Raw genomic sequence first — 25,449 nt, forward strand, 5'->3', positions numbered from 1 at the left:
TAGCTCAAAGTGAAACGGAGCACTTCAAATTAAATAAAACAAAAACGTTTACATTACACGGTGTTTCATTTATTTTCTCAATATAGTTGACATTTTATTTTGATTCACATGGCATTTTTTTAATAAATGCTGCAGAGAAATTAGTAGGCAATAATTTCTCAAGAGTGTTGAAACTTCCACAACGTACATCGTAAAAATAACAATAGACTAATATGAAAACAAACATTGTACAAGATTTGGTAATAAAACAGCGTTAAAGACAGATTAGATGGGAAATGGGAAAATCTATAATGAGAGAATAAAAGTTTATTGAGTTTAAAATGTGTTTGAGCTTCAAATATTTTTGAGCAATATTTGTCCAAAAACAGATTAAAATAAATAAATTGTATAAAATTTGAAGGAAAGCATTGTCGGTATAATCTTAGTTTAACATTTTAAAACGATACATACTGATAAAACACTTCGTTTGGGTTACCATCTATAGTTTTTCGACAATATGTCAGTTAAATTTGTATAAAAATAAACGATACAAAAGTATTCACCCGCCGCGGCGCGGGCGCAGCGCCTACGTTACTGTTACAGATAGTTATTTCTATATTTACAGAATATCGTTAACTTACATAGGTACGCATAAATTAATACAATCTAATAAGTACTTTGCACAAAACGTCACAACTCTATTTATTAATTTGTTTTTCTACTGAGGTCAGTATATCTGTCAGTTCGTATTGATCCTAAATGCCGCATTGCTCCGGTGATACTTAACCACAGAATACTGTGTTTTGATCGTTAAATGCAGTCTTAAATGTTTACCTAAAGATCACAAAAATACAGATAAGGTATATTTAGAACACTAAATAATCTCATAAATAGGTACCTACACTAATATTAGACCTAATTAATTTGTACAATAAATCTGAGATTTTCCACAGATCTTTCTGGTGACAGAACAATAAAATTATACATAATATAAATAAATAATATGATAAATTAATAAAATTATATGACCACAGTCTTAGGGGAAGTTAATTGTAACAAAGAGTAGCACGTGACGACAATGGAAATGTCTTTATATAGGAACACGCGAAACAAAATACATTATGACGTCCTTAAAATGATATTTGGTCTTTACAATTAGAATGCACAACATTTTCCACTCTTTTCACGCTTGTGAATGCAGAGGAGTGTTTCCCACCAGTAAATACAATCTAAAACATCACATTCATGCAAACATGATTACAAAAGTGTACAATATTGTACAGCTACAAAATAATATTACTCGTTTGAGACAAATGGATGATCTTTATTGTTTGTTACTGGTTAGAAACAACCCTGAAGAAGTACTAGTGCGACCCTCATTGGAATGATTTCAGTACCACTCTGTATACAATAAAGCATATGCTGTGAATCGGATACTAGCACTTCGCACCGAATAAATGTAGCCTCCACTATATTCGTTGTTTAATAAAAACTTAGCTTAAAATAACCATCGTAATACTGTCTTAAGGCGTTGAACATGAGCTGTGTTGCGAACAAAAACATGACATGATTCACGCCCTCAACTATTGACATTCTACTATAAGTAAAGATGTCACTTCATCCGAGCATACGATGATATGCTATTCCTCAACTAACTATACAATACAGTATTTAACGTGTTAACACGACGCAAGATTCACCTGACACAACAGTCTGAGCTTCAATGTCTAGAGGAGTCACTCTCGTGGCCAGAGTCCCTGCCGTTCTCCCTTGGGGAGGCGCGGTGGTCTCTGTCGTCTCGATACCGGTCCCTGCGGTCTCGATCTCGCGATCTCTCTCTGTCCCGCATGCTCTCGCGGTCTCGCTCCCTCTCGCGGTCTCGCTCCCTCTCGCGGTCGCGGTAGCGGTCCCGCTCGCGATCGCGGTCCTCACGGTCGTCGTCGCGGTCGCGTCGGCGGTCGTAGTAGTGGTATGTTCTTCGTGATTTTCTGTCGCCAGGAGTTACCACTTCCACTTTGATGTTTGCTGTTGCCGTCACCTAAAAAGAAGAGAAATATTAGTAGGTAAGTGAGTCTATATTTTTTGTGTATTTGTTCGCAGTTTGGCTAAGACATTGCAGGCTTGAAAGCTCAAAGAAATAGTGATTGATTTTGAAAATTACCTTCGTAGTGATAGCACCAGAATGCGGTTTGGACGTTGGCGTTGACCGTCCCGAGGCAGAATCGCTGCCATTGTACGTGGTCGTCTCCACGACCACCTCTGGTTGGACCATGATGGACTGCATTGACGACTGCACTGAGGAAGCAGAGCTGTGCCAACTTGGAGGTTCTTCAGTGATGGTGGTGAGGGAAGGTGCGCTAGGCCGCGCCGCGGAGGACTTGGCGCGGGATTTGTCGCTGCTGGTATTGTTCGAACTGGACTTCCGAGGTTGCACTGGTGAGCATTTTGGCGAGGGAGTGGACAAACGCTCTGGATGCTCTAGAGGTCGAACCTGAAATAATATAGCCTTATTAAGTACAGTTTTTCTTCTGAATCTTTGGCGGTAAATTCAGTTTCATTACGTTTCAGAGTTTGTATGTCGCAGAAAAGTTACTGAATAAATTGTTAAAGCCCTTTTTGCAAAAGATAAATGACTCTACTTTTGTTGAGGGTGTTGTTTTTATTTACAGAAATGATTGATGATTGAAATTACAAACCTCAGCCGCAGGCCCTAGCAGCGACAGCACTATGGGGAAGAACAGGAGGCCGTCCACAAGCCCTAGAAGCACCAAAGCTAGGAGTAGCCGCAGGAACAGCCGCGCCACGAAGCCAAACTCGCTGGTGGCTAACATGCCGGCCGCTAGTGCTGCAGCCAGCGCGCCGTGGGCCACTGGGGCTAAGACTGCTTCTAGTGCCAGCGCCACGCGCCGCCGTCGACAGCCAATGGAGGTTACGAATGCCTGCAGAAAAATGCTGGTTGAGAATGGGTTGGACGTGAAACGCAGACAGGTGAGCTTTCTAATTGGATTAGAAACTAGCCATAATTTATTACGTTTTACAAGAATATAATACTATAAGCATCCAGTATCTATTTGGAAACATACTAATATGTTTTCTGAGAAGTTAAAGTTGTTAACATCAGTTGGTAAAGAAATGACATCTGATCAGTCATCAAACTCTATACATACTACTCATTCACCATTACTCGAATATGCGCGTAAAAAAAAACACAAGAACTTACCAAACACAGATGTACGGTGAAATGCACGCCTCGCCCGATGGCCAAAACTAGTAAGACCGCTGGTACTGCAGAAAGCTTGACATCCAACAACGCCATCGTCCCCAGTAGTTGTAGCACTAAGGTCGCTAACGCCAGAGTCACTAGTAATGCTGCCCACGCATTTAGAAGTAAAACCATTACAGCCTGAAAAAACGATTTACCATTAAAACCATGAACATCTTCAAAGTAATAAAATAATTAAGTACTATTTGATGACTTTCACTTACCACAAATACAGCAGCTAACGCACAAGCCAGGGCTAGGAGCAGCGAAGTTCTTAAGTACAAATACTGCTCCCAAAACAGGAACGGAATACCAGACGGGAAATTAGACAATCCTTTCGCTTCAAATCTCAAACACAGCTCGCGGACTGACATTATCAGCTGCTTTATACTCTCCGTATCGCTGAGACCAGATAAATAGAACGGGAGCTGTGCGTAAATCAAAGGCGACGATTTCGGTATCTTCAAATCTGTGTCAGAAGGTGAATGTATCCACGTCTTAGGCTGAGGTTTTAAGTTTCCTTGTGACGCTCCATATGCCAGAGCATCGTTACTCGCCCACGCTGATAGATAATTGTAAAACGCCTTCGGATTTATAATACCGTCTTTATCGACTAGCCTGTGACCGTTCTTGGTGTCTAGAGTGACTAGTGTCTTGTCGATAGGATTATCCACGTGACCCGTCTGCACCATGAGTTTGTAACCCAATATACCCTCATCACTTGCGTTTTTGCACCAGCATTCCTTGGTGATGCATCCACTTTCAACTTCCTTGTCGTAGGCAGCTTGTAGGTCCAGAAGCCAGTCTCGAAATAGGCTAAGCCAAAATTTCGTCAAACCACCATTGTCGTTCTTTATTATGTTCGGTATTCTAACAAATTGGTCGTGGTATTCATATAACAGCTTTTGATTCGTGGGATATTCAAAATCTCCTTGTGTAACGGCGTACATGCTGTAAAATCCAAAATACTTTTCTTGCCGTGAGAGGAATTCGTGCTCGTCTGTATTTTCTGGCACTATATCGGTAAGATCCAGACCATCTTTTACTTTAGTTGCTCCCCACACACTAGCCAAAATTAATACGATCAGCGCTAACATTGATGTAACCTGAAAATACAAAAGAATATGTTATTATAATGAAATTGAATAACTCTTGAGGACTCGCAAGTTACAAATTACATACCACTATATTAAGTGCAATGAATAGGATGGGAATATACCTTTACTGCTGGCCTCATGATGAAAGGTGCATAGTGATTTTTCGCCCATTTAGTCAGTGATAAACTCAGGCAGCAGGTTTTCTCAGTTTTGCCGCCTTCATCTGGATCTAACGGTTGTCTCGTGGTATCCTTCCAATTGGTCTGTAAATGTTTAGCTTATTTTTAGTCAAGTTTAAATAGGATGCAAGTACCTATATTTGTTTTATTTTAAAGAACTTTTATTTGATCACACCGATATGGATTATAATTTAATCATACCTTGGTTTTTTCAGGCCGTGATCTCGATCGTTCATTGATCTTCTTCTGTTTGACAGGCAGCGGGCTTTCGGGGAGAAGACAGCAAAGTAGATCAGCTCTTGCGGCAGATCTCCGTCGAAGGTCCAAAGAGATGATGGCGGGGAACACTAGTAGCATTGATCCTACATTGAAGAGTAGAAGAATTGCAGCCTGAAAACAAAAACACATCATTTTTAATTTTCTTTTTATACATTTTGACAATCATTATCTTTTACACAAACAATGATTACTTAAGTAGTTACTGACCTGTAGGCAGAATACCCTCAACGCTGGAATAGGCAAGAGGGCTGCGGCCAGGAACACCATGACATTGCAGAGGGAAGCCAGCAGGACGCTAAGTCCACTCTTCTTCAGCACCAGCCCAGTACGCTCTTCTCTGGGCACGTCTCCAGATTGCTCCACGTAAGCGTGTGTGAGCAGGAACATGTCTTGCACTCCTAGACCGAGGGCTAGGAACGGCACGATTTGGGTACTGGACGCGTTGAATGGAATACCTGGAAGAAAACATTTCATGTATACCATGGAAATCAGAGAAGAGTAAGAAAAAAAAACATTAAAATAACTGTATAAGTGAATAATAAAAACAAAAACAAATTATGAAACAAAAAATAAATAATCACCTAATAAAGCACAAAAACCTAGGCCGGCAGCTACCGTAATAGAGAGGAGTAGGACACCGGCTATACCAACACCGGTTTGTGAGCGAACGGGGTCTTTCCATTGCATCAGAGTCACGGCGACATAAATCAACTGAAATATCAACAAAAAATAAGCTAAAGAAAAATAAAACAAAAGAAAATCAACAGAACGTAAAACAAAAGACAAACCAAAGTTAAACAAAAATTGCTCACCATAAACATGTAGCCCAAAATAATGTTCTTGAGGGACAGTTCTGAGAATTTGCCAAGGATGTCGTTGAGTGTCGAAGTTGAAAAGGGATAGAAGCTGTATGAAGATGACACCGCTTCTGATGTGGTCATTTTGCGGACCTCCTGTGGACAAAAGGGATTTATTTAGTGACATAATTATTGGTTTGAGAAAATAAATACATGAAATGTATTTTGCCGATGAATCAATGATTGGAGACTTAAAATTCATAAAGCTTTACTACAAAAACATTTTTTTATTTGAAACATTGAACTAAACATTATACTTACAATTGCAAACTTCCTCTGCCACGCGTCGAGCACAGCCGCCGCCTTCTCCTGATTCCAGCCCACATGGTGCACTTTATAGTGGTCGGACCAGTACTCGTACATCTCTCGCTCGCCCATCAGCTGCACCACCGTCTGCAGGGCCTTGGCGCTGCGCAAGGCCGACGTGGAGTTGCGCGTCGCGCCGCCGACGATCAGCTGCTCGGGCCAGTGCATGTACGCGGCCGCGAAACCGTAGCACCCGTGGGACAACTCGGCTGCTACATCTGGAATCTGATTTGGGAAAGAGGAATAAGTATCTTTCTAAAAATAATTTAATTACATGCTACGAAGGCTACGTCTTTCTAAAAATACTTTAATTACATGCTACGAAATTTCATCGCAGGTAGGTTGATTTTACGATCCAACCGAATATTTTATCAGTCGTAAATTCACATCAGTGAAAGAATCAGGTGCATGTCGCAAGACATTTTAATCGGGTTCCAAGAACCCAGTTTGACATAACGTCACCTGCTCTTGACAATATTATTTAGGGGACAAAGCAAACGAAATACAAAATTTACGATGTTTCCTCGAAACTTTTCTTGTAACGAGTAGTGAGCATTATTGATATAATAGTGTCATTGTGACGGGCGATAGCAGCGGCAAACGAGGCCCATTGAAGCGTGTACAATGCGCCCGCATAATGCGGCGCGGTCCGCTGCGCGGGCGCAAGGGACAATGCGCGCCAGATCTGCGCCGCGGCCCTTCGCCGAACGTGGGTGGCGGCACCGACCCAACTCGTGCTAACAAAAACGATCTCCGACCGAGTGCGCTTCCAATGCGCTGTTTTGTCCAAGGTAATTTGAAAACAAAATACACCGTTCTTTTGCGGTACTAATTCGTGACTGCTCGTTCTGTTTCAGTAATAACTAATTCCGAGTAACATGAGTTCCGACTAATGAGTAAATATTTCCTTGCGAAACAGAGTCGCACGGAGACGATGTAATCACACGTGGTCGGATAGTTAGTTGTGTAACTTTCTCGGGCCCGCCGCGCAGGTAGCCGCGCCATCTGCCCGGCGGCGACCGCTTTCATCCTGCCTTATTACCGTTTCCAAAAATATTTTATTATTATGGAAAGTATTTAAAGTTTATGCGTTCGCTTGATAAAGTTATTTTATTTGTCGTGATCCAACACGCTTTATTTATGTGCCAGTAAAACTGTCGTAAATTGAAGTCTTCATAAAAGGACGGGAGTTGTCGTAATGGTCCCTAATGTGGGTCTCACGCAACCGTAACAAATGATTTCAAACATGGCTCACTCTCGCTTGGACACAAAAGACGGTATTTTGACCTAATGATCTAAAAACTTTACAAGCGGTTCCGTCGAGAATTAGAGCGATAATAAGTGAATACATAGTAGGTATGGTTACCGGAGTGCGATATTATTCAAATATAATATAAATTAGATAACTTACATGGCCTGATTTTTTGTTGGGTGCCGTCTCTGGACATTGAGGGTCGGTGGGGTCCAGACACGGCTTTTTCATGTAAGCGTATGTGATGCCCGCTCTCTTCATGTAAGCCTCCATCGTTCTCCATGGGAACTGGATCTTCAATGACTTTACTTCTTCTAACACATCTTGTGGGTTTAACTGCGTCCATTGTAGCTTATTCTTTAGAATACTGCAAAATAAAATATATCTTTTACAATCCTGAGCCCTTTAAAAAGACCAGAGATCCCATCAATCTATCCAGGATTTCAATTGTTACATGAAGTAGTACTTACGGTACGTAGATAGGATTATCAGGTCCAAGTAGCTTGGATCCTTCCCAAAAGCAGTCAAGCGGGGTGGTGATGGCACAAGGTACGATGTTGTCGAAGATGTTCTCGATGTGTTCCGCTTCGAAGTCTGGTATGCTGGGGCTGTAGCAGAGATCTTTCAGCCGCCACTCCAGGTCGTACATATGCACTGTCACTCGGGTCGCTGCGTGGACTACCTGCGTAGAAACGACGAAAAAACCGTTGAATTGCGATTCATATCTTTTTTGGATGGTATCACGTTGTACAGGGCACATTCATGATTTTGTTATCTTACTATGTTTAGAAACTAATGGGTCAGATTCGGTCGGTTACACTAAAATCAATGAAATCTAAGCGCATACTCTGAAATTGGACTGCGCTATCTAGATTGTGCGATGCCGCGAGGGCTCTACCTTCCAATAGCATGATTGCATCAAATTGTAACTTTCATAGTGAATGCCAAGAAATCAAATTTCTATGTAGATTCTACAATAGATACAATATTACTACTACTAGAATAGATCGTAGAATATAATGTTTAGGTTTTCGTCAAAATCAAACGGATGAGGTTCAACTATGCTAGTTTTAGCTGGGCTTGTATTCTAATTCGAGTCTAAAACTTGATACAAACTTAAAGAAAATATCCTAGTCTACTGTTCTAGTGACCTATCTATTATAAGATATTAGCTTTCCGCGCGCGCGCGTCCCTCTTTCAAAAACCGGGATAAAAACTATCCTATGTCCTTTCCCGGGACTCAAACTATCTCTATGCCAAATTTCATCAAAATCGGTTCAGTGATTTAGGCGTGAAAGAGAGACAGACAGACAGACAGAGTTACTTTCGCATTTATAATATTTGTATAGATTCAATAACTTGTAAGTGTAGGTACCTTTAGGTGATCCAGCAAAGCTCCCGGGTGCAGCAGCGATGCGTCCGGGTCCTTAGCGGTCTGTATGATGAGCTGGTGTGTTGAGAAGTCCGCTTCGCCCAGTGCCTTCGCGGTGTACTTTAGTTCTGCTTCTAATCTCCCACCCTCTGCAACAAAGATGTTTAATACTTTTATAAAAAGAACGTAGCGCTGATATAAAAAAACAACACTATCATTTCCAATAAACATTTATGTAAATTGCTAACCGAAATTAAGCAGTTTTCGTTTTTGCCTGTAATTAACTGTTAATCGATACGCATAGCCATTATTTGGTTTTCTTTCAGGCAAGTCACCTGTTCGCATTCATTAATACTGTGATTTTATACCTTAATCGCAATTTAATTGTGTTGACATTAATTATTTTTGGCTTTTGAATACAAAATAAATATTACTGATTATTTTGTAATTACCCTGATTCGTTTTTAATAAGAATAAATATACAGTAACTGTTTCGTAAATTATGTCATTAAAGTTCCTGACCAAGAAAAAGTTCAGTACCATACATAGGTAGGTATCTAATTGGCCACCAAAAAACCGAATAGACAAGGAGCAGTATGTGCTAAAATTAAAAAAAAAACAGGGCAACGTAAACTAAACGTTTAAGAAAGACGATTTCAAATTTCTTACAATCTTTGGAAACCAATTCTAAAATAGAATGGATTATGACACATTTTCCCGTAAAAAAATCATATAAATTAATTGGAGGAACAGGTAATGCACAAATCAACGATGATATTTTTAATAAGAAGTATCTACTGTACCCAAATGGTTTAAATACAAAAAACACCTATGAAATAAAATAACTGTTTTGGTAAAAACATGTTATAAAGGTAGAAGCAAGGACAAGTTTTTAATGTGATATTGAATTGATGGATGTTCCGAAGCTTTTAGCGTTTTAAATACTGCCTCGTACTGGCACCGGCGTTCTGTCTTCATTAATTACGCTGGGCTCCGCTGATAATGCACCTGCTTTCTCTGTGTGGGTTCCGTACGTCGTTGCCTGAAGTAGAACATGACAATAACGTTCATCATGTCACCTTGAGGCAGTCAATTAAATACATTAAACGATATTGACGCTCTTACTTAATTAGGTTCATGTATAAAGATAATAAAGACAGGCGTTTATAATGCCATTCGCACGGTTTCGATTAAAAGAAAAATACATTTGTTTAGCGGGCGATTTAGTTCATGTTTCCAAGAAACTTATTTAATTTTATCGTTTTGAAAGCTGACTTATGTAGCGAGCTTTCCGTTGAAAGCAATCAAGCGCAGCATAATTCAATCTAAGAATACGACTCCACGTCAGGAATGTGGTGGTATAAAAACTGCGTTTAATTTTAGCTGTCGCACCCCATCAGCACCTATGGTTTATTGGAGAGTGTCGACACGTTAGCCGGAGCGGAGTGGCAGTTAACACATCTACCAGTGATTTATCGCGAAGTTGTGACAACCCATCCCGTCTCCCTCCCACCCTCCCTGTCAGACTACGGCGCCATGTGTTCGGCTTTAATTAAAAATGAATATTGTTGTTTGATTTTCATTAGTTACGAAAGTCACCGTTTATGTCATCCAAATTCGATTTTTCTCAACGCAGTAGTGAATATTGATTCATTCTAGTTAGATGTCGAAGATTTTTTTCTTCTTGATTATGATGACATTGATTATCATACAGATGACGGCAGTATCTACCTTTGTAATAAGAGCAAAACATAAAAATGCATAGCCCTATGTGCTGTCGCTCTACATTCATTTCAAACAAGAAAAATAAACTTATAATCTCAAATTATTGAAGTTTTTGCTCATTTGACACAGAACCTTAAAATATTAATTCAATGTGTACTCATCACGAAGTCAATTCAATAGTGATGAGGAATTTAAAAAGGTCCCTTCAGCCATTTGCGTCGGCTGCGAGGAGTCGTGTTCGTTATCAGTACGACGCGGGAATTCGTTCCAATTAACACCCCTCCAGCTAATTTATTTGGGCCGGTTTGTCCAATTTTTTTGCACTAAATTTGGTTTGGTTTGTGAAGTGTCAGAAAAAATTTGGCCTGTCAGCGACCCTACCAAGGCCCCGTCGATGTTCATTTATTTTTATTAGGAAACAACTTTATAAGTAGGTAGGTATTCGTTAGAATCTCAGATTGACTTACAAAATGCACTTCCTTTGCGGATGAACAGGAATAAAACCACTAAAGTTCGAAAGTTTCAATTGGTGTGTATACGAGTGTAAATTTCAAACCACTCAAAGCAATTTGTTTATTAGACACGGAAAATCATAATTATAGATTTGAAAACACAGATCAGACAATAAATAATAATTGCCATAACCTCACACATTCCGACGTTTTACTGTAGATTACATGATGAAGCGTAATAGCAACGGTAAAATAGAAAACGTATTGATGAATCGTGCCATGAAAATGACTATTCATATCTCTATAGGATTATGTTAGTCACCGCCGTAAACTGAAATAGTTTTCTTGGAAAGCGCTACACTTCCTTTACAACAACAAGTCAGCGTAAGGCGATGTAGAGTCAAATGAGGTTTCAAGCCATGAAAGTTTTGTGTTTTATGAAAATATGAGCAAGTCACATTTACTTGGAGCAATTTTAAAACTGCCTATCTAGTTGTAAGTATATCCACAAGTAGGTATATTGTAGTTAACCGCGACACTTAATTTGTGCCTAAGGTGCCGAATGCATTGTTCGCCGAGGGCACAGGTTGAGCGACATGCCAATAAGGTTCAGCCCATACTACCACCTGTCAGACCACAAGCCAATTTTTTGTCCCGAGATTGTAATAATATTAATGTCATCATCGCCTTTTCGCAGAACACTTTGTATGTAAATGAGCTTAATAAGCGTTACAAATTACAAAAAAGATTCCGACAAAAAGTATAGAGCCTTGTCAAGAGTTTTTGTATCTTAATAAATTTATATTGTGATTTTAACATTTAAATATCACTTCATTATTTGTTGAAGTCACTTAATGAGCTTATGCAGCCTAACAAGCATTTGACTTGCTTGTTAAGCGATCAGCATGAAAGGTAGAGTCACATAATGTTCTAAGTTTCAATTCGGAATAGGATCCAGAACCATACTATTATTTATTTTGGTCCTAAATGTCGTATCTGGTGAAGGGTTTGGTAATATGAGCCATCCGTTAATGAGATAAATTTAAGGGCTGATCTCCTCCAACCTAAACATAGAACACGCCTCGTGCCGGATATTAGGGATTATCATAAAGCAAGTGGAATGGAATCGGAGTCGGTGGGCCGCACAGGGCGCCTCTATTTTAACACCTACTAGCGCCGTGGGCGCGATTTACGACGCGAACGCTACTCCACCACTCGTTGGTATCGTGGAGATGGATTTAAGTATCGGATTGTTGACGCTATGAATCGTTTCGAGGGATTAGTTGTTTGGAGAAAAAACTTAGAAACGGTTTAAGTTTACGACACGTTTCACATAACGAATGTATGCGCACGCTCCTAAATACGCCCGTAAAACGCGAGTGCTGAGGGTCTGCTGGAAAGCGCGGAAACATCGCAAGGTCGCGCGGGGTTATCGCGGCGTCTGCGCGCCGAGCTTTCACGCTCATCGCGGTTATCGGTCTCTTATGTCACTGACGTGCGGCGCCTTTCATCTCCCTGCTACTAAAATATAAGTTATGTTTACAGTTGACGCACTGCACTCGTTAGTGACAATGGTATCTAAATCTGTGAACTTTGAAGCGGTCAATGCGAATCTCGGGCATTTTATTGCATTCTCTGTGCGTGCAGGACGATAATGACAACATTTCTACTCGATGTGGTAGCGGGCGATCAACGCGGACGATTGCAATGAATGACGTCCGCGGATAGGTGCGCGGGGAGCGAGGCAGTACGTGCGCGGGCGCATGTGGTTGTGGCCACCCGCGCGCGCGCCGCGCCGGTGTGGTCCGCGCCGCGCCCCGCGCACCCCCGCTTGGCCCTCTATGCAAATTAGCCAGAGCGTAGACAACAGATGGATGGCGAAATAAACAAACCGCGTCCTTTGCGACTGACGCGGTCGAATCTTGTGCGAACACCCCACTATTCAAGTAAAAAGTACCTACAAGTCTCTCATAACACGAGATAAAGCCAATGATCTATAGCAGACATTGCGGACATAAATCTTAATAATGTTTTGCGTCACATGTCCTTCCTGGGTAACGTTCAAGAAACAGAAAATAAACAACCCGTATTAACATTAGGGTCACGGTTAGCAAATCCATTGCTCTGGTGACCGGTTTTCGGGCACAAAAACTAGTCGCATTTAGAAAGAAGCTCGCACAGAACTCGAAGCTGCGTGCGGTACGCACTGGCCGATGATACATCGCAGGTAGGCTCGATGTTTGATTACAAATTACATGAAACTCCATGTAATTAACCTACCTTTGGGAGGTCTTTTATTCAGGAATTTGACATGCATAGATTTTTATCTAAGCAAATGCGTGTAGACGTTTAATCAGCCCGTGTGTAGAAGTTTAATTGTAAACTCCTTTCTACTGATTCGTCGATATCTTTTGTACGTCGAAAGTGCATGCATATCTTGGGCTTTATCTTTTACGTAGTGATTTTTTTGTGTTAAATTTTCTTGAATATTTTCTACTTTGTTTTGAACTTGGCTACGGCATGGAGCTTTGGAATCGACGTTCGAATAATAAAAGGCAAGTGTGGAACGGAACGGAGCGCAGCACGACGTCTCCTCACAAAAGCGGGCGCACAATCAGATCCCTCGTTTTTTGTTAGTCAATAGAAATGTTATACATTTTTTTAGTTTTATTGGTCGTAATTTCACGTGGGGATATTTACGGGCGGCCGCGGGCCACCTAATTAAGTTGTTAGGCGACTCCAGGATCTTCGGCATTGTTTAACAGCCGGCTTTGTTCTGCGATAAGGTTTTGTGAGGCCGTTCGCTTCGAATATTTGTGTTATTTGGACAGTAGCTATAGAGTGAGCTCTTAATAAAACTGGACAGTGATGTGTTCATTTATAAATGAATGAGGAATCATGTTGTTCTCCTTTTTATAGAATGAAAGGTCTGGGTTGTTTTGGTGTTTTGATTTCCTCGTACTTCTGAGTGGGTGGGTTGGGTAGGTAATTTTTGTTACATATACACGATAAGAAATCGATTGAAAAAACTTGCACTCCGAGAGCGGCAGCCGAAGCGACAGGTGCTTTAATAAAATCGCCCACTTCCTCCATGAAAGAAAGAGGTAACGTGAAATCTTTATAAAGATAAGTACAGCTGTACTACTGACAGTGTTTCAACGTTTTTTTTTTTGTGTAAATCCGTGTACGCACTATGAATTAATTAACATGTATAGATATCTAGATATTTTTGAGTTACTTATTGTATATTGCGGATTTATTCACACTTGTCTTACAATTATCTAGTTTTGAATCTTATGAGTGGTATCAATGTCATGATTGAGATTTTAAAATGCTTACATAATGATTCAATATCATAAAGTCACGCATTCCAGAGGCCGATTTAAATAAATACAGAAAACATCATGCCGTGAGCTTATTGAGTAACCGCGTGTATTCCCATGAGCTAGCGTTAGTCTCGTAGAAACTTTTTCGAACTTTGACCTTCTTACGCATAAGGATTTGATGTTTTACTTAACATAATTTGAAAGTAAAAGTATGCTCCTCCAGTGGTTAAGTATTTTATGTACCTAATAAAGTAACTTCTGTAATATTTTACGCTAAAATATTACTACGCAAAAATCACTTTGGCGTACCTACTCTAACGCTAAAATTATTAGGGGGATGTTGCACAGTCAACAACGGATATCCCTAATACCCCCGAGCTTCCGTTCACATCAAAATCTAAGTCCACCATAAAAACAATAATTAAATACACAATTTTAAGGATAATTCTCTTCGTCCGCCAATCCCAAATAATCATAAAACTAATCTGAGGACCACCCAACTTTGATGGAGGTCTGTTCTTTTATTTCACCCTTTTGTGACTCGGCCTTTAAGGTCATTTCCTCGTATTCAATGCCAAGGGAATCGGGGATAGTAAAACGAGTATTAGTGGACAAACAAGTTGTAAAATTAAATATTTGAGAAACACTCATTTATTTTATGGAGTGTACGAACGTTAGTGGTCAATACATTTGCACTTAAATGCGTATAAGTTAGAGATGTTCTTTCATGTCGGCTTGTCAGGTAAATCGACAAAATATGTGAAAAATGTAATAAAAGTTTACAAAGTCACCTGTTAAATCCATATAACTTCTATAAATAGTTGAAAATGTATGCGCTAAACTATTTTTACGACTGTCAACTCTGCGTAGGTTGGCGGTTGTGGCACATAGAAATATTTTGAATCTAATTTGTTGACTTCAAATACATTCCTGTGCTACCATAAAAACACGCAAATTAAACAGAATACTGATAACTATCAATAAAATCAATAAATTCAGTCAATAAGAATAGAATTCGTATTAAAATCTAATATAACATGGAATTTATGAGAATGGAGAGTGGCTGTTTTTGATGGCTGTAAAGAATTAATAGTTATATTATACTTAGGAGCCATCCATAAAGTACGTCACACGAATTTCATGATTTTTTGACCCCCCCTCCGTCCTTGTCACAGGTGGTCACATTTCTGAGACCCCCCCCCCTCCCTAGTGTGACGTCACATGTTTTGCAATTTCACATCGAAAAATTGTTAAATTAACAGCAGTTCCGAAATTAATTTTATTTCCATTTAAGTTAAGCACTTTTTTTTATGAAATCAACATTATATCAAATATTTGAAACAATTGAAATGTGATGTCACGAAACTTAGGACCCCTCCCACCCCTTGTCACACCATGTCACACTTTGTCAACCCCCTCCCCCCCTCTTTACGTGTGACGTACTTTATGGATGACCCCTTATGTATTCGATAAATATCTTTATTTTTATATTCGATATTTATTTATATATTAGTTTTATATTCGTAAAAGGTTTTTTTACCATGGACTTATCTTTTAATGACTAAGCAACATTTATGCGATGACTAAAAATTTTAAAAAAAGCTGTCGCTACTTTTTCCACCTAAGTAAAAAGGTAAAGAAAGCTTAGATAGAGTCAGAAAAACTACAAAACCCAACAACATTAACGGGAAGTGGAAAGCTGATATTCTTTCGTGATACAAAAAAGTTACAAAGTGCATCAAGATATAGACGTCGTGGTCGTGGCACAATACGTCCCGTAGAATACAAATGCGCCGGCGCGGGCGCAGCGACTTCCGCGCGGCGACGTGTCCCGACTGCGGCGCGGACTACAAGCGCGCCGCGGCTGTCGCGCCCTTAAACGATAAACTTCATTTTAATACGATGAATTTTAATTCGACAATCGAAGATCTTGCCGCTGCGTCCGGTACGATACTAGCCTTTAATTTCGTTTAATTGTTTTCAAATCTCGCATTCAGTCGCAATGCATGTGTCGACCAGAATAACAAAACAAATGCACTTCCTTTATTGCACATTCAACGCATAATATTTATGTAGTGAGTAGGTACCTACCTAAGTAATTAATGAAAGATGAAAGGAAGTAACACATAATTATTTTAATTTTATTTTAATTTACACCGAATCCGAATACGTATTTGGACATCCCAGTTACATGAAGAACGGCCAATAATGACTAAATCACAGTTATATGAAGCTTAAAAGTCATAAATTCAATAAGAATATCAGGCTTCCTATAGTCTTAACTCTAAATATCTGACCATTTTGAAAACAATCGCTTTTGCAAAGTCCTTAACTTTAAATGTTGAAGCATCAACACAACTTACCCTGTACCCAGAGTTGGTCGACCCTCGAATGTATCTGCGCGGACTTGAGCCCGACGCAGAAGGTCGAGAGCACGAGGATGGCGACGAACAAGACCTTCCCAGCGTCCCCTTGCAGGAAGCAGCCGAGGATGAACAGCTGTTCCTGCAGCCAGGCCCGGATCCACAGCGACGTTCGCCCGCCTTCGATGTTGCCCTGTGGACATTTGCTACATTAGGAATGGACAGTGGCGGCGTAGCATGGGTTGGCAACTTGGCACCCTACATATAGCGGGTGGCTAAGGCACCCCAGAATGGTCTGGTGCCCCCCAGGATTTTTGGGCGTCAGTGGGTACAAATCACACCATTGTCACCCCTGATGCTTGGCACCCGGGGCAGACCGGGAACAGAAAAGAAGAACTATGCCTGGAGACCATGTAAAATTCAGTGTCGAGTTTAATATCAGTTTATGCAACATGGAAGAAGAACCTACACCTAGAGGCAATGTAAAATTCGGAGTTCGACATTAGTATATCATTATTTTATTCCTAACTTAGAGGCGTAGCGAAGTGATTAAGAAATTCAATCGGTCTCAATTGTTACATATTCCAGTTAAAGGATTCAGTTTGCCAGAATAAAGCAAGCATAAGTAGAAGGTGGAAGTCATTTCGCATTAATACGTTTATCAGCAAACACGTTATGTTTAGCAGCCAAAAATTTAACTGATAAAGATGATTGCAATGATTTGGGAGTTACCTTTATGAGACCACCAGCCGTTGTTAATGATGATGATGACATAAAGCAAAATGAAATGTGGGTTGAAATTGTGGATGTCTGTCTTTGGATTGACTAAAATGTTAATATTGCTAAGAAGGATGGAACTATTTATTAATGGAGTCGAGTTTAAACATGACAAGCTTCAGTGATTCATAACATCCTTAATATAGTGTTTTTGGACTGGGTTTTTAGGATGTCCTAGTCGATTTTGCAGTAAAAGTTAACCAGGAAGTGAATTTCTGATCAATGGTAGCTTGATTACGTTCTAATAACATTTGTCTTCGTGATGTAAGTTAACGTCATCCGAATTCCACAGCTACTGTTAAAAATGGACATGTCATCTTAACTCTCCTTGTACATGAATTGCAGAGGTCGTTTTATTTTACAACCAGTAGCTGCTCAACATGCTGCGTCACGCAGACCTTTTGCTCTTTTAACCCTCGATCCCGAACTGCGACGAGCACTTTGACGGGAGATCATAATAATATCAAAGTTTTTGAAACGTCGAAATAATTTCTCAGTTGATTGTGATTAATGACGTACGGCGGTGAGAGACAGGCGCGGCTGCGCTGGCGCCGTCGCGGCCGGGATGAGCCGCCCGGGCACAGTTCGAATCTCGTCAAGCGCCCACTAATTGCATAATAATAACTCAATCGACGTCTCGTGTTGAACGCAACGATTACGCGATCCAGCCTTAAGATACTCGTACCCTTATTTCCGCCGCATTTCTCCCGATGTGAGCGAAGTGCGGGCGGTCTCTGTATTTTTACGACCGTGTTAAATTGTTTTTCTCAATGATGTTCCCGTCTGACGAGTCAATTAATTTCAACAAATTGCGCACCATCAATATTGACTAGATCTGGTTTTTATAAGGAATAACTTTCACGGTTTGGACGAACCTTGGGAACGGCTCAGCTTTAACCGCTACTGCGTTACTCGCAGCTCGCGAGAACGAAATGCGAAGCTTTATAACTGCAATTAAAACATCGTTAGCGACCTGAGCGAATTCCAAGGCGTTTATTTTCAATCGGTGTACTGAACCGCGCTATTGTGCGAGGAGCAGGTTCGCTGAACCATCGGTCGTTTCCCGCCGAATCGGTGATGTTTAGCTCCTGAGCGTAAATAAATAGTCGTAGCAAGAATAATGGCAGATACAGCGAGAGCAGTGGAACGGTTCGGCATCGGCGGGCGAGCGGCGAGGTGAATGTCGGGCGCTTTGGGTGGGCGTGACGTCACGGCCGGAATGCGACCGCGCCGCCCGCGCCCCCCAGCGCCCGCGCAGCCCACGTGTACCGTACGCAACGCATCACGCTGCACCACTACCGTACAGAGGATTCTCCGTTTAGATACCAAATGGTGCACTTATGCAACACGAAGGCAACTAAGCCGAGTGTGCGCAAAACTCCCTAGTGCAGGCTACTGTTGTTGACGCAAGAACTGGATTAGTTGTTATAATCCGCGCTGCGCCGCGGCGCCGGCGAGTGCGCTTCCTGCAGATAAGAGATTAGGGCACTACGAGCACGTTCTCATTGCTACTACAGCCTGTTGAGAAACACCCCACTATACGAACCAAACGCCTGCATACTTGGGTAGGTACCGTACAAAGTAAAAAGTATTGTTATTCAAACTTAGAGTATCCTTTTGGAGTAAAATATTAAACAATCGGATGACACCCAATAGTTAATTAACAGAAGTCGGACGATTAATCATAACTTACAACATTCACAGACTGATTTCGTTTCTTATCAGAGGTCATTGAAATTGTTAGCTTAATATAGTAATATATTTAGACTGATGAATGTCAATTAACGCGGAAGTTATAATTGTGTTACTAAGTATCTCTATTTGAAACCCTTACATCCTGAATAAACAAATGGATCGTGATCCTTTATGCATATCACCCTTCAAGTAGCCTCACTGGGACGTGTCATATACGACGTGATAAGCATTCTTCATTCGCTGTTGCATAATACCTATGTCATTTAATCAAGTCATGTCCACACTAAGCTGCACTTCAACAAAGAAGTTCAAGTTATTCATATATGATTATCCGCGACTTCATGGCATCGTGCTGTTCATAAGGACTTTTGTGAAACTTTTTTCAGAACAAATCAATGCTGTCTTTCTACTAATCCAAAATTGCTATGTTTAAACGCAAAGATCGGATCATCCTACATCCCTAAGTTCTACTATAGGCAGTATAGGAACTTTAGGAACTGTAGATCCCTTCATTCATTCCAAAAACAATCCTGTGTGCTCAAATTGAGTGGAGTAATTTAGTCGAAGGATGAATTGAATTGCTTATCGATCAATCATTGACTCATAAATGTTCAATTGTTCCACCTTAGGATCAAGTGCATGCGTAGGAGAGCATGCGAAGTGTGATCTCTGACATCCGCCGACTCCCGCCACCACGGGCTAAGCCGGTGTCACAATATCTGCATATAATAGGACGTGGGTGTTACCTCTATTATAACATCAGAATGCACGACGCATCCCATAGAACCACTAAGCTCTCGGCAGAAATAAATTTCCATAAATATTAGTTTTGCTCACTCGAACGATGAAACTAAGTCAATGCACGTGATATTTAAATAATATCCACAAATAGCTACGTTTCTCATATCTGTAATTGGTTCAGCAACACTGAGTTTTAAGTGTTTTTGTTATTGAGGTTGTAATTATTCCGATAAAACAGAGGAACATGCTAAACAGGGTCAGCATGTCAATAAATACCTCGAATCGCTTATTTCACGGTACTTAAGTGGGAACAGGTGACTCCATTTAGTACACGTTTTATCGATATCACAAACTGTATGCAAATAAGAGCAGCCATTCTGAGGAGCATCACGTTTTGTTCGCCGCCAGTTGAATGTCACTGACACTTTGTTCTTTATGTAACTTTACGAGCTCGCCACATGTCTTCTAAATAACTAAATTAACAGATTTCCAATAAGCCGGCTATGCTGTGTGTGTTAGTATAGTGTTATTAGTAGAATCTGAGATTTTATTGCATTAGTACTTAACTTTAACAATTATGTTTTATTAAAAAAATATGTTGTAACCAGTAAGTAGGTACACCAAACTTATGACATTATTGAAATTGGGTCTTATTTGTGAAAATAAATAAAGTGCTTTTGAGTTGCCAAAACTCTACATTGCAGCATTGGTTTGTGTAATAGTATGTAGTTGTAGCTATGAATATTTTTTGATGACATGACGCCTTTTACTACCTTACTTAGTTGGTTTCATGGTTAAGAACATGATGTTCTAGTAACAAAGCCTTTCTCTAAATACACAATTTTATTTATTTAATGGTATGAATCTTTTTAACAGCTATTAAAATCACAATAATAAATCACAGTAAAAAAGTTTGTTTAAAAAAGTAATCTTTGGAACTACTGAATTTGTACTTTTACCGGTAAAAAGCTACTACATTATTTCTCAATGACATTCGATTTTCTTTTAGATGCTGAATTTCACCGGGGCAAAGCTAGCTAGTAGATCATAGGATCAATAAGTATTCTAAAATAAAAGGTTAATCATATTTAACACTTCCTTTTGAGCCATCTGCTGTGGCGACCGGGACAAGTAATATTTTTATCAGTCTATTGTTCTTTGACCTTTAAACTTTGAACTACTCGTATGTTTGACAATAGAAATGAACGAAAAGGAAGACACCTGTCTGACTGTCATTTTAAATAATACATATTTTACCAGTACCTATGTTTTGAAAATTACGATTAAAACGCAGACATTGAAGAGGGAATGGTGCGTACAGCGAGAAAGTTAATCAACTTGTTGATGTAACTAATTAAATATTGTTTGAATTTTCAACCGGATACCTACGTCAGAGATACCCAAAATAATCACATGGAACAAATATCACACCTGTTGCATTTCAATATTAAATATTTGCGTCAATGTTTGGATTTAACCCTCAACCCTAATGTTACCCTTTTGGCTTTTAAATGAAATTTAACATTTCGTATACTCTACTTTTCATTTCTAATTTAGATTGGTGAAGCAAACAAACGGTATGTCACATTGAATATTTGAGAAAGTTACAAAGATCGGTGGTCCGTGGAACCGGTTTAGCCGACCATATGATGGAAACTATCATGATGCACTAGGTTACTAGCGTTCTGGCGGCGATAAATCTCTTGGCAGCCGCTCTGACCGACACACTGTGATTCGTGTAGAACAAGCTAGCTGGACAAAAGTCATTGTTGAATTTCTGATTATCGTTTATAAAAAACGATAAACAACATCCCAGACATTAAGGATTCCACAATTTTTTACTTTGTTAATTACCTAGTCGTGAGTAATTAACATGGTAAGTGAGGATATGAAGATAGTGTAATTTTTAATTCCTAATTTTGCTCGACTTTCGACAACACCTGTCATTATTTTTTACTATGGTGACCAAATATTTGTGTGATGGATTTTGAAGATAAGGGTAAGTACTTTTTATTTTCTGTACAATAAGGTGCATAATAATGCACATAGTTTTAAAAAGTATGGCGAAATGTTGACCTTTATATTTTACTCAAAATTTTATGTTTGGAAGACTAGAAGTTGTATGCCCCCACTTGACCCCAGTCTGGAATTTATATATATTGTAGCTGTAACCTTCTAGTATTCAAATATACCAGTTTCAGTTTGCACACTTTTGCACAACAATTTTATTTTTTCAGATTAATAAAAAATCAAGTTTTTTGATTAATGATTAAAACATTGAAAAAGTGACCAGAATAGCATGATTTTTAATTTATATTCTCAAAATGTGATGTATTGGGATCACGAAAATTTGCTGAGAGAGTTGAAGAATAGCATCAGTCGCATTTCAATTTCATTTCAATGGACGAAATACGGCAAAACAGGGAACGCTTCATGAAAAACAAAACTGAGTGGATTCCCGGAGCCATAGCGTTACATGTTTCTGTTCATAAAGTTCAGTCTTCCACGTCGAAAGATTCTACACCTGGACGACCACTCAAGGAGTTCGACGAGTCCACCAAAAAGACGAAAAGAAGAAGACTTTTAGACCTCATTTCCTCAAGAAGTACTTGAGAACTGATATTGGCTGCTGAAGCTGCAGCGCAAATGTCTGCTGGCCACAGCAACTTGGCAAGTCATTAATGTTGTCCCAGTCTACCCACTAAATTAAAAAAAACTGAGATTCTTTGTTCCATATAAATCGCAAAAATGTTTATATCGAAAAATTGATTTTCATTAAATTCTCCATAAAAAACGGGAATTTCATACTTTAACACCTAATACATCATAAGACCAATTATTATTATACTGTAAAGTTAGTTTCTTCTTTCCTTTTTAGTCTGTTTCTCTTGATTTTAGGAAATAAATATTTTATTACCAAAAAAACTTTTTTTTTTCAAACCTACCTATAATAATTATAATAACAAGCATAATTAATCTTAAATTGCACAAAAAAGTAAGTAATGCGTGTATTAAACCCATTAAAGTAAAAAAATAATATTGTCCAGCTAGCTTGTTCTACTCGAATCACTGTGCGACACATAGAGAATGTACAGACAACGGCACATCAAGCTAAACACTGGTATCTTATGCAGTTGTAATAAGAGTGTGTTTGCAACTGCAACAATCATGTTGTCTGATGGTCTCTCGACTGTAGCAGACCAGCTGTTGTAGGCCACTGGGACGGCAGCAAGGGCACTGATGGGGAAAATACTGAATGTGTAATGATGTGTGTGAGCCACGTGTTACGCTCACTGAGCTGGTCCCGGCGGCTAAACGTTACACTCGTAATTTGAAACCAGAAGTGCTGCCATCGGCTCTGCGGTTAACCAATGGCACACTCAATCAAGCACCGATATTCTACCCCTGATCACTTCTTGCCTCAATCAGAATTTGCGGTTGGAAGAATTCTCCCAGCAATAAGTCAATCTACCGTTTTCCGCTGTCTAATTCTAATTCAGTGGTCAATCTGAAAATAACCAAGATTCAAAATAAAAGCTGCACCTTTGAAAATCGTGGGTGTACAATCATTTATAGGTTTCCATCGCAGCTGCCGACCGCCGGCATACCTACTCAATGTTTGGACGAAGACAAACTATAGATGGGAAAAACGGGTGCGAAAGAGATGTAAAGTAAAACCGGGAGAAAGGGAAAGAATCTGTTCTCTGGTGAGATAGAACGAGATGCACGATCGGAAACCACAAGATGTCTCAATTCCACGAGGCGAGCCCTGTGCGGTCCTGCCAGACATAAAACTTTGTAGAATAGTATTCTTTTATTTGTTGTTGGAGCTAAGAAGTTATGTAATTTAAATATTTGAATAAATTTTACTTCAGATGGTTTAATTTAAAACAAATATTTTGCCATTTTGGTATTTTTGTAACTAACTGATTATTTTGCAGCCATACAAGATTTTACAACTACAGATCTAATTTCTCTATCTGGAATTCCGCAAACTGATCTCCATTTTTTGTTTACCAATGTAAACAATAATAAATCACACATAAACAATGGATGGTAATTTATAAAAAAATATGGCCCTATAATCTAAATTGCACATAACATTACGGCCCACACGAGTTTCTCTCGGTGTAATAGAGCGGCGCGCGCAGGCTGATGTCTCTATCGCGCCGCGCCGACGCGTGCGCCGCGCCCGGCCCGCTGCGACTTAATTGCTTCATCTTGCATACAACCGACAGTTCCAACATTACACGTAAATAACGTACCATGTCTACATTAACATTATCAACCTTGCAGCTCTTTTTATTGTGCTTTTTAAAAGAGCCTAGTCATTTTCCGTTATTTATAGCAACTATTTATGTTTTTGTAATACCTATCCACAAATTCATTACCACAGCTCCCTTTTGGAGTTGAAACTGCGACAGTGACCCTAATATTCGTGATGACTTAAAAGTTGTTACTTATTGAATGTTAGTGAGAGATTTTATGAAGATTTTGCAAATGGGTCTGGCGAGGACCACCGCCGGGCTTGCGTGCGGGATTCTAGGAAAGCGCTACCTTCCCCGAACGAACCCGTCCTTACAGGCAGGTAGCTATAGTAGACTCTCGGCTCGACAATTTCAAAGCTTTCTATAATTACATCCATTTACTGGTATTATGTAAGCTTACATTCAACTAAACTTACTGAAGGTCAAGGATTTTTGGGCCAAGTAGAAGATTATTCTGGAAAGTTCATCTGAGATGTTTGGATTTCAGCTAACTTGTTGACTTTCACATGTTTGATAGTTCGTTAAGATGACATACTATAGTTGTATCAGTAGTAATTAGAATGTATTTTGATAAAATATTAGCGAATGACATGACTTGTTTTCAGACAGTACTGACTGAGATATTACAAGTCATAAAAATGCCAGCTGTTCAAATAACGCAGCACTATCTTTACAAACAGCATTATTTCTTGCTGAAGACATTAATGCTAAATCTGTACTTATAGCCATGATCATAGACATGACATGATGATGATAGTAAACATGATCATACCATGAAGTTTACTAACTCATCAGAAGAAGTTAAAGGGTTCAACTGTTGGACTGTTACCAGCCAGAGACTCTATAATTTTTTGCACTAACATCGGTTTGTTATCAATGTCTTGTTATTTTGTGTGCTATGTTATGATGGCCTTTAATTATGAAATACGCGCGGCCTTGATAGTACGCACAATTACCGCTAGTCAGCGCCACTGTTCCACGCTGCCGCGTTCCTCGGCCGATGCGACTGACATTCGCAGAAAAACAATCACACGTGCAATATGACAATCGGAACTTGACACTGTAAGTATTGCTGATTGAGGGAGCACTGCACCTTTTCGAGTTCAGAAAGCGCTAGCGCGGCGTCTACCCAGCTGGTGCGGATGTACAGGTCGGTGCTGTGGCGCGCCTCGGCGGCGGAGGGGCTCTCGCGCGCGGCACCCGCTATCCGAGGATTCGAAGGAGCCTCGGAATCGGGAGCCACCATGATCTCGGGGCCAGGCTTGTCACCAGTATCCTCATGAAGACGGCCGGGGTCCGTCTGGCGGCGCACGCTGTCATATCACTCGCCGCCACATAACCACACACTTGTACACTCGGATCCTTCACTTCTATCTATCACTGAACCGTTCGAAACACGGAACGATACCGAGTTTCGCTAAAAAATCAATACACCGTGTTCGCGTGTCGACACTGGCGCGACTTGAGCAACACTGATTCGAGTACTGAATGCGTAGACTGGATGTTTGTTGAGCCGCCA

General features: G+C 40.0%; 1 protein-coding gene across 1 annotated transcript; it reads right to left on the reverse strand.

Annotated features, from left to right (window-relative positions):
* Nucleotides 1-47: 47 nt before the first annotated feature.
* On the reverse strand, nt 48-25,449 carry LOC135073119 (protein patched). Its single transcript, XM_063967163.1, has 16 exons — nt 25,024-25,449; nt 16,450-16,642; nt 8,587-8,732; nt 7,682-7,893; nt 7,371-7,578; nt 5,915-6,184; nt 5,609-5,749; nt 5,378-5,507; nt 5,004-5,251; nt 4,719-4,907; nt 4,461-4,601; nt 3,466-4,347; nt 3,200-3,382; nt 2,676-2,918; nt 2,141-2,470; nt 48-2,017 (listed from the first exon to the last, which is right to left on the reverse strand). The coding sequence occupies exons 1-16, from the start codon at nt 25,174-25,176 to the stop codon at nt 1,700-1,702; spliced, it is 3,987 nt and encodes a 1,328-aa protein (XP_063823233.1). The 5' UTR covers nt 25,177-25,449; the 3' UTR covers nt 48-1,699.

Source organism: Ostrinia nubilalis, chromosome 1 (assembly GCF_963855985.1).
Source record: "Ostrinia nubilalis chromosome 1, ilOstNubi1.1, whole genome shotgun sequence".
Taxonomy (NCBI): Eukaryota; Metazoa; Arthropoda; class Insecta; order Lepidoptera; family Crambidae; genus Ostrinia; species Ostrinia nubilalis.

Excerpts from the sequence above, each read along its gene's own strand:
- LOC135073119 (XM_063967163.1), bottom strand. The coding sequence starts at position 25,176 with ATGGTGGCTCCCGATTCCGAGGCTCCTTCGAATCCTCGGATAGCGGGT. Across the intron at positions 16,643-25,023 it reads CGCTTTCTGAACTCGAAAAG|GGCAACATCGAAGGCGGGCG; the intron begins GTGCAGTGCTCC and ends AAATGTCCACAG. Across the intron at positions 6,185-7,370 it reads CCAACAAAAAATCAGGCCAT|ATTCCAGATGTAGCAGCCGA; the intron begins GTAAGTTATCTA and ends TTCCCAAATCAG.